We start from the raw sequence: 9,973 nt of genomic DNA on the forward strand, positions 1-9,973 counted from the left end.
CCACACTCCTGGCTTCCTGCAGAGCTTCCTGAAGAAGAGGAAGGAATAGAAGTTTCCAGCCTCATGTTTGGAGTTGCCCAGGGATAAGATGAGAGCGAACAGATAAGGCGGTAGGGGCAGAGTTTGAGCCCCAAGTCTCCATCAGAGCCCCCAGGCACAGGCCGATCACATCCTCATCCTGGGTACCGGAGTGCCAGGCTAATAGAGAAGCTGAGTCCCTGCCCAGAACCAGACAGACACAGAGCCTGGGACAGCAACGGGTGCAGCCAGACTGCCAGGGACAGGAAGGGCCCAGGAGGTTAGACGTGGGAATTACAGTAGGTTCCTAAGAGGAGAAAAAATTGGTGCACAGTCAAGAAGAAGGAGGAACAAGGAGGAAGGTGGCTGCCCCCAGTCAGGACTAGAACCTCTTAAAACAGGCAATTGGCCAGGTGCGGTGGACCACGCCTGTAATCCCAGCACTTTGGGAGGCTGAGGTGGGTGGATCACCTGAGGTCAGGAGTTCAAGGCCAGCCTGGCCAACATGGTGAAACCCCATCTCTACTAAAAATACAAAAAAATTAGCTGGGCGTGGTGGCGGGCGCCTGTAATCCCAGCTACTCGGGAGACTGAGGCAGGAGAATCACTTGAACCCAGGAGGCAAAGGTTGCAGTGAGCCGAGATCGTGCTGTTGCACTCTAGCCTGGGCGACAGAGACTCTGTCTCAAAAAAAAAAAAAAATAATAAGCAGGCAATAAATGAGGAAGTGAGCTACAAGCGCTAAAACATTAGTGGAGGTGGGGAGATGGAGGAGGCGCTGTTTTGGCGCCCCAAGGAAACACACTGGAGGGCTCGAAGGATCCCTTGATAGAGTGGCTGGTATATGGAGTCAGTGGCCCATAGGACACATTTGGACACAGATTGCCTTCCCAGGAGAGGAGGCCGGGGAGCCACATAGCTTTTGTTTTGCCAGGTGGGGTGTGCAAGCAGTTAGAGCATTCAGAACAACAGGCAGGGAGATTTTATTGATTTTTGCAGCATCCACTGTGGGCTGGCTTGGGCTGTGGGCAGTGGATGCAGAGTTGGCCTTGCAGAGCCGGCTGATGGGGGGAGCAGGCCAAACGCATTCAGGAAGGACGTGGCTGCTGGGTCACTCAGTAAGTGGTGGATGTCTTCAGACTTGACTCAACTGTCTTCTTCAGGATGGTGTGGCAGCTGGAACCAGAGCTGGAGCCAGACACAGAGCGGGAACCCAAAACAGGGTCCTTCCCAGAGCCCAGGAGGATGCTGGAGCCTCCAGTCACGACGCTGGTGCAGCGGGACCCCGAGCTGCCTTTGCCGCCACCGAGTCCACAGGTGCCCCCCAGGCCTCCACCAACTCCTCCAGACACAACAGCACTGCCTCCCACCGAGGCTGCCAAGAAACGCACTGGGTCAGAGCAGGGTCCTCAGATCCCCAGGGGAATCCCACCCTCAAAGCCCCCTGATACTCACAGATAGTGACCTGGCTGGGACACTCCCCAGACATCCTAAGGGAAAAGGGACAAGAGGAGGGTGTGCTAAGAAAGACTGCAAAGAATGCATTCCCACGGTCTTTTAAGCCCCTCAGAGCAGGTCACCCACCCTCTCAGCAGATAAAATCCAGTCCCCAACTTAAAATCCTTCTCTGCAGAGTTGCTTGCCCTTAGTGACTCACAATGTCCGGAAATGTCTCAGAATCCTCCTCAGCAAGCAGCTCGCTGTGTTGGCTTCCCATCCTCCTCCCCTACCTCATATTCCCAAGTCCTTCCCAGCCTCCCTCACCTGCACTCCTCGCTCTCCAGCAGCCTGCGGTACGTGGCGATCTCCACATCCAGGGAGAGCTTCATGCTCATCAGCTCCTGGTACTCGCGCAGCAGCTGGGCCAAGTTCTTCTTGGCCATCCTCAGAGCGGCCTCCAACTCATCCACCTTGGCCTGAGCATCCTTGAGGGCCAGCTCCCCACGCTGCTCGGCATCAGCGACGGCGCCCTGCAGGCTGGCATTCTGGAAGCGGGGTGGAAATGAGCAAGAAAGTGGCTGTAAGTTCAACCTAGCCTCCCAAAGCACCCACCGTGGATATCACTTGATGCCTGGGGCTGATCCTAATCTCATGAGCTCAGATTTATCCGTGGCTGTCTGTACCAACACCACCCCTGCAACAGGCTCCTCTCATTCTCAGGAAAGGCATTGCTTCCCTCACTTCCTTACCTCCTGCAGTGGGTTGAAGAGTATCCCCCAAAACTTTCATGCCCACCCAGGACCCCAGAATGTGATCTTATTGGAAGCAGCCTCTTTACATACGTAGTTAAGGGTCTCATGATCATATCATACCATATTTAGGGTGAGCCCTAAATCCAATCACTGGTGTCCTTATGAATAGAAGAGGGAACACAGAGACAGACACAGAGAGAAGAGCTCATCAGAAGAGAGAGGCCGAGATTAGTATGATGCAGCAATAAGGCAGGAAATGTCAAGAAGCTCCTGGAGCCTGCAGAAACTAGCAAGACCCAGGGAGGACTCCCGCTGCACCTTCAGAGAGAGCACGGCCCCGCCGACACCTTGATTTCAGACCTCAAGGCTCCAGGACTGTGAGAGGTTACATTTCTGTTGCTTTAGGCCACCCAATTTGTGGTGATTTGTCACGGCAGCCCAGGGACACCAGTACACCTCCTACACCACCTCCCCAAGTGCTCTTTTCCTATTTCTCCCCACCCCCAACCCTCTGCACTTTACCAGAGCCTCTCCCAGGGTGCTTAGAGCTCTTCCTGTACCATGCATCACTATCTACAAGGCTCCTCCTGAGGGCCACCATGGTTCTTCACTTTTTTCAGATAGTCCCATTTCAAATACTTTGTCCTGTTGTCAGAGTACCTCAAACCATGTGCCTCAATTTTGGGTTCAAAAAATATCATCTCAGCCGGGCGCGGTGGCTCACACCTGTAATCCTAGCACTTTGGGAGGCCGAGTCGGGTGGATCACCTGAGGTCAGGAGTTCAAGACCAGCCTGACGCACACGGCGAAACCCAATCTTTACTAAAAATACAAAAATTAGCCAGGCAGAACTGGGACCCTAACCCACTTGGGCCTGCACAGGGGAGCCCACTTCATCATGTTTGTGCAGGAAAAGGAGCACGGGACAGTGCTATGGCCGCAGGAGTGATTCTCCCGGGGAGGCACGTTGCTAAGTGAGGAGCTGTGATTCCCAGGCCTGGGTACCCAGAACACACTCCAGAGTGCTGCCACTGGACTCTGAAGACCACATGCTTCAGAACCAGCTGGGCATTTAAAAAGCAGATCTCTGGACCCCATCTTAAGAGATTCTGACTCCTCAGCTCTGCCAGGAGGCCCAGGAATCTGCATCTTAACAGCCACCGCAGAGGATTCCAAAGCAAGGGGTCCAAATTGGTTGGTGAAACAGTGGCACCAAATTGAGTAGAGGACCCATCACAGTCATCTCAGCCTCTCATTGCAATTAAGAGCCAGAAGGATAGTTTGGCATGAAGAGGGGGTTCTGGATGCTCCAAGAACCCTCCAGGAGGGCTTTGCTTGGGAGTCGAGGGACCGCATGTCACTTTTGCATCAAGCTGCAGTGCTTGAGGAAATGGCCTGACTCTGTGGTCTCTGCTCTCCATCCTCCATTGATCCCCAAATTGATCTCTCGGGTTTAGGAAATATGAGCGCAAGGATACATTACAGATTGAGAATTCATAACACTTCACATCTAGAAGTGAGGTCTCTAGACCTCAGGAAGAGCAGGAAACTGCCTCCCTCCCCTTGCCAACCCCTCTCTCTATTTCTGACCCTTGTAATACAACTACCTAAGGAGAAGTTAGCCCCACCCTGCTGCCACCTCACCTACTCTCCGAGGCCCTGACTCCCAACTTCCCCAACAGGGCACCAGGACCTTCAGTGTTTGACCTTAAAGTCCCTGCCGGGCTTGAGAACTAAGAGTCAAAAGAAGACATAAGAGATGTGCGCTGGGTGCGGTGGCTCACGCCTGTAATCCCAACACTTTGGGAGGCCGAGGCAGGTGGATCACCTAAGGTCAGGAGTTCGAGACCAGCCTGGCCAACACGATGAAACCCCATCTCTACTAAAAATACAAAAATTGGCCAGGCATAGTAGTGGGTGCCTGTAATCTCAGCTACTCAGGAGGCTGAGGCAAGAGAATTGCTGGAATCCAGGAGGCAGAGGTTGCAGTGACCCAAGATTGCGCCAGCCCGGGCCAACAACAGCAAGACTCCATCTCAAAACTAAATAAATAAATAAATAAATAAATAAATAAATAAATAAAGATATGTGGCTGAGTGCATTGGCTCACGCCTGTAATCCCACCACTTTGGGAGGCCCAGCTGGGCAGATCACTTGAGATCAGGAGTTTGAGACCAGCCTATCCAACATGGTGAAACCCCATCTCTACAAAAAATACAAAAATTAGACAAGTATGGTGGCGGGTACCTGTAATCCCAGCTACTTGGGAGGCTGAGGCAGGAGAATCGCTTGAACCCGGGAGGCAGAGATTGCAGTGAGCCCAGATCGCGCCACTGCACTCCAGCCTGGGCAACGGAGTAAGATTTTGTCTCAAAAATAAAAAGTAAAGAACCAAGAGATGAATTAACCCTCTCCCCAAGGGGCTGAAAGCAAGATGTACACCTGGACATAGACTACAATGCTATCGAGCCCTCCCTAACTCCAGGGGTGTGCAGTGCAGTGACACTGTCCCACAGAAGCCAAAAAGCGGCTAGAAGTCACAGCAGGAAGGAAGGCTGAATTCACCCTAGATGGGGCTTGAAGTTCTCTTCTCCCCAAATTATCCAAAGCTGCAGCCAGTTGTCAACGTCCTTGACACAAACCTACTACCAACCCTGACCAGAGAGAGAGAAGCTAGGAACTGGGGAGTGAGTTGAAGGCATGAAGGCAAGAGAGGACGCTTGGGGGATTCCGGGAATCTACCTGCTTCTTGAGGTTCTCAATCTGACTCTGCAGCCTCTGAATCTCTTGGCGCAGCTGAGAGATCTGGACTTTAGTTTCCTGAATGCTGTTCCCATGAAGCTGGGCAGACACCTGAAGCTCCTGGTACTGATGGGGGAACAGAGGGGACACCGTTAGTTGAGAAGACCCCCACCTTTGACCATCTCGCCATGTTTGGAATGCCACCTCTCACTTCCTTATGTGTTAAATGTCTGCAGCCAGGACACGGTGCGATGTGCTCCTAGAAGTCCAACTTTACCTCCCACAGCTCCCCTGTCTCGCCTCCCTCCTAGGGGGAAATGCCCCTGCCCACCCAGCCCCAGACCTTCAGGCAGGTAACAGGAACTGCCCCAATGGAATCAAGGTGGATGGCCACCCTAGAGTATGGGCATGGAGACCCAGCCATTTCCAGCATGGAGCTGCCCCCCGGGTCCCACCACCTTGGTCTGGTACAGGGCCTCAGCCTCAGCCTTGCTGGTCCGGGCGATCTCCTCGTACCGGGCGCGGACCTCAGTGATGATGCTGCTGAAGTCCAGGTAGCGGTTGTTGTCCATGGACAGCACCACAGACGTGTCACTGTCCTGGGTCTGGAGCTGGGCCAGCTCCTGCCGGAAAGACGAACTCAGTGTCCACCCACCCCCAGCTCCCTCTCCCCTTGAAGCCTAGCACAGGTGAGCAGGATGATGAATTTCTGCCTACACGCCCTGACCCCCATCATGCCAGGTGGCATTGAGTATGCCCTGCCCACCTTGGGACTCAATCTCCTCATTCAAAAATGAGGGTCATAGGAGGTGGTCTTTGAGGTCTCTTGCAGCTTGGACATTAATAGAAAATGGCCTGCAAGGCCCAAAACCACCCAGCCTCTATCACTCCTCAGACCTCTTTTTTTTTTTTTTTTTTTTTTTAGATGGAGTCTTGCTCTGTTGCCTAGGCTAGAGTGCAGTGGCATGATCTCAGCTCACTGTCACCTCCACCTCCCCAGTTCAAGTGATTCTTCTGCCTCAGCCTCCCTAGTAGCTAGGATTACAGGTGCATGCCATCACGCCTGGCTAATTTTTGTATTTTTTGTAGAGATGGGGTTTCACCATGCTGGTCTCAAACTGCTGACCTCAGGTGATCTGCCTGCCTCAGCCTCCCAAAGTGCTGGGATTACAGGCGTAAGCCACCTCACCCAGCCCTCCTCAGACCTCTTATCACACTCCTCTCTCTTGCTCCTACTGCTCCAGCCACACTGGCCTTCCTGCATTTCCTCAGACAGCGCACTCCCAGAATCCCAGAAACCCACCTGCATGGTGAGCTTCCTCATCTCCTCCAAATCTTTGCTCAGATTCTCTCTCCTAAACAAGGTCTATTCTGGCCGCACAATTTGAAATCGCCACCTGCTCCATGTTCCCACTCCTTTCCCTGTTCTCATTTTCCTTTTTCCATGGAGTTCATCACCTTCTAACATACTATGTAATTTCCTTATTCCCTTATACCTTATAATTTCCTTATTTACTAAGCAACTAAGTCTGTTCCTTATTGCCTGTCTCCCGCTAGAAAGCAAACTTAGGGATTTTTGTCTGGTTATTCCTTGATGTATCTCCAGGACCTAGCAATTCACATAGCAAGTTTTCAGTAATTGATTGTAGACTGACTGAATGACCCGGAATCAAAGCCACCTTAACAGACTTCCCCTCCTGGCCACTCCCCATGGCCACAGGGAGCCGGCCCACCCAGTCCCCTCTCTTGGCTCCCGCCTGCCCTTTGTAGAGCCTCACTTCTTCATACAGACGCTTCAAGAAGCAGATGTACTCCCTCAGAGTTTCCAGCTTGCCCTCCAACTCCATCTTGCTCAGGAAAACCCCATCCACATCCTGGAGACAGGGGGAGAGAAATCGTGTAACCCCCTCTTCCCCTTTGGGGCCCTACTCTGGCTCAGGAATTCTGTTGATGGACTACTCAACACCCATCCACCACTGCCTCCAGAGACCCCCTCCTTCCTCCTCCAGCCCCTCCCTGTCCCACTCTCTCCTTTGCCCCACATTGACCCAACATCACCTCCAAGAAGTCTTCCCTGATTAATTGCAACCAGTTCTGCTTCTTCCTCTCCCTCCCCGCCCTCTCCTGCAGTGACATCAGAGCTTGTCAAGCAGTCCTTCAGTCAGATCTTATCTTGGGGTCCCTGTGTCTAGGCAGATGTCCTATTTCCCCAGGGGACCCCTACAGGCAGAATGATACCCTGTCCTAAATGATACCCCTCCCACACTTTCCCTCCCAGCTTGGGGCTAGGCTCCATGCACGGTGGATGCTTAGGACCTAAATGGAGCACTGGCCACCCTCCTCACCTTCTTGAGGACCACAAAGTCATTTTCAAGTGTGGCGCGCCTGTGGGCCTCCTCCTGGTACCTGCCAAATAAATAGAAAAGGATGCAGTTCGAGGGTCCACGGTCAGAGCCCATGACCTCGCCTGCAAGTATGACCTCCCTGAAAAGGACTTCTTGCCTTAGAATGCCACAAAACAGGACAGCAACCAGCCCTTCTTTCCTGCCACGCCCTAGCTGTGTCCCTCTGCCACTCTTTCAGCCCTTGTCCTTTCATGACAACAGCCACATTGTTTCAGTTTGTAAGGCACATCCAGATACCTTTTCTCACTTGCTGTGTACACTCATCACTGCAGGCAGGCATTCTGGGCTTTATCAGAGAGATTAGACAATTTGACCAAGACCTCACAGATGACTAGGTAAGACAAAGCAGACCCAACCCAGGTCTCCTGACCCAATCCTGGGCTCCTTCCAGAGCCTGCCTTCCTCCACCTCACATTCCATTGTCCCAACAGCCCTGGGAGGTCAGAAGGGTGGGTGACATTTCCCAAGTTTACAGAAGGGAAAGCAAGGCTGGGAGAGATGAGATGCCTTGCCCAGGCCACACAGCTACCCCTCACTCACAGTCGCCCCAACCCAAGCGCCCTATTAGTCCAGGGCTCTCTCCACTCCACCAGGTGACCTAGGCATGGAACCCAGAACCACAGCCCATCTGTGAATCGTGTCTCGGATCTGGGGACGGCCCGACTAAATTGATCTCCTTCCATTCCTGGAACCAGAGAACATCTGAATCACTTTAGCCCACAGCCTGCTGAACAGGAATTTCTCAAGGAAAAAAAAGCCACTGGGGCACTTTGTTTAAATAAGCCCTTCCCAGCCTTGACTAGAAACACGGGCCCTTGTAGTTGGGGCGTGTAGGACAGCGGTCTCCCTGCCCTTCCTCTGGGGTTCTCCAGACCTGGGTAGGGGCTGCGAGACCTCCTTTCCTGTAGCAGGTGGGCACCTGAGAGGCTGGGGAATGGGGACGCAGAGGGTAGAGGGGAGGCCAGCCATGTGCCTCTGGGCGCTCAGCATGTGGGACACCCCCTGGCTGACAGACCCAATCTGAGTCCTCCCAGGCCCCGCCCGCATCGCATGGGGAAACGTCAGTGTGCCTACTTGGACTTATACTCCTCCTCTTGGTCCCGGCAGGCCTTCAGCTCTGCATCCAGAGCCCCTCGTTCTCCCTGGAGCTGCTCCAGCTGCTTCCTGAGCTGAGCCAGGCAGGCCTCAAAGACAGGCTCCAGGCCCTGCGGGCGGCCACTCACCCCCTGCTGCTGCAGCAGGTGCCACTTGGTCTCCAGGACCTTGTTCTGCTGCTCCAGGAACCGCACCTGCAGCACAGAGGATCCCTGAGGCTCCGGGGACTCCCTGGGCACAGCCTCTGGAAAGTAAAGTCTGAGGGACCCTCCCGTCAGCCTCACATTTCCCCTGCCTCCCAGCCCAGCCTGGGCAGGGGGAGCCTCATGACCTTCATGACACTCTGAACACAGCAAAATAACTGGGCAGACTAATGGGGCGGGGTCTTCCCCCTGCTGGCTGGCCATCCTCTATCCCTGAGCCCCAGTCATGGAACAACAGGGCCTCAGCACAGCCAGAGAGAGTCCAGTTAGACCACAGGAGGGACTTCCTTGCTGCAGAAGTTATTAGGAAAGTGGTAGAAGGAGGTCAAACTTCCCATTCCCAAGTCCATCAAGAGCAGCTCCTCCAAGGGACGCACCGGGACAGGGACTGGGCTGAGTTGACCCTCACCTTGTCAATGAAGGAAGCAAACTGGTTGTTGAGGGTTCTGATCTCCTGGGTCTCCTGCGTCCGCACCACCTGGAACTGGGGGTCAATCTCAATCTTCAGTGGGGTCAGCAGATTCTGGTTGATGGTCACTTTTTGGATGCCCCCCGGAGGGCACAGGGAAAGCCCAGGCCCACCACTCTGCTCCCCAAACCGCACCCCCAGCCTTCCCCCTGACCCCCAGGTGCTCCGATGAGAGCCCCCCAGGCACTCCCCAAAGGAATTAAGGCTCCTGCTGCTGAAGCCAACACTGCTACAGCCCCTTGAGCGAGTGCAACAGGCTGAGCGAGTGCTGAAGCCCCTCTGGGGCCGGCACGGGGAGAGAGGCATGGCAGAGACAGGCAGTCGCACAGCACAGCTGCAGACCGACAGACGGATTGTCAAGGTGTGTGCGTTTCTGCCCTGGGGCCCCAGCACGAGACTTTTATCCACTCCTGTACCTGGGCTGGGCCTTGGAGAGCAAGATGCTCTTGACCTGACTGTGTCTGTCACTTGGCTCCAGCTGACTTACTCTGACATGCCTAGAGAACAAGTGTCCGGCACGTGCAGAGCCAAGGGAGAGGGATACCCAGACCCTGCCCTCGGAGCTCCCAGGCTGGTGGAGAAATAGGTGTCCCCAAAGACAAGGAAGCAGGCAGGAAACGGGGACTGCAGTGTTGAGGGACGGGGAGGGGTGGCCCGAGCAAAGTCACCGAGGCTATTCAGGGAAGGCTTCCTGGAGGAAATAGGGAAGCAGCGGGAGGCTGAAGAGGAAAGAAAGCTAGAAGGGGTTCAGAGGAAGCCTCAGAGTGCCCTGGATTCTCAACAGAGAATCCGCCTCAAGGAGTTGGAGAAGGAAGGCACTAGCAGCGCCACAAAGGGAGGAGGTTAATG

The 9,973-nt window shown here is 54.2% G+C and overlaps 1 protein-coding gene across 1 annotated transcript; it reads right to left on the bottom strand.

Annotated features, from left to right (window-relative positions):
• Window positions 1-985: 985 nt before the first annotated feature.
• Window positions 986-9,479, bottom strand: KRT78 (keratin 78). Its single transcript, XM_010349851.2, has 9 exons — window positions 9,065-9,479; window positions 8,432-8,646; window positions 7,298-7,358; window positions 6,731-6,826; window positions 5,411-5,575; window positions 4,953-5,078; window positions 1,783-2,003; window positions 1,474-1,508; window positions 986-1,393 (listed from the first exon to the last, which is right to left on the bottom strand). Exons 1-9 carry the CDS (start codon window positions 9,428-9,430, stop codon window positions 1,134-1,136), a joined length of 1,545 nt encoding a protein of 514 aa, XP_010348153.1. The 5' UTR covers window positions 9,431-9,479; the 3' UTR covers window positions 986-1,133.
• Between the last annotated feature and the right edge of the window lie 494 nt (window positions 9,480-9,973).

The sequence above is a fragment of the Saimiri boliviensis genome, chromosome 7 (assembly GCF_048565385.1).
Source record: "Saimiri boliviensis isolate mSaiBol1 chromosome 7, mSaiBol1.pri, whole genome shotgun sequence".
In the NCBI taxonomy this organism is placed as follows: Eukaryota; Metazoa; Chordata; class Mammalia; order Primates; family Cebidae; genus Saimiri; species Saimiri boliviensis.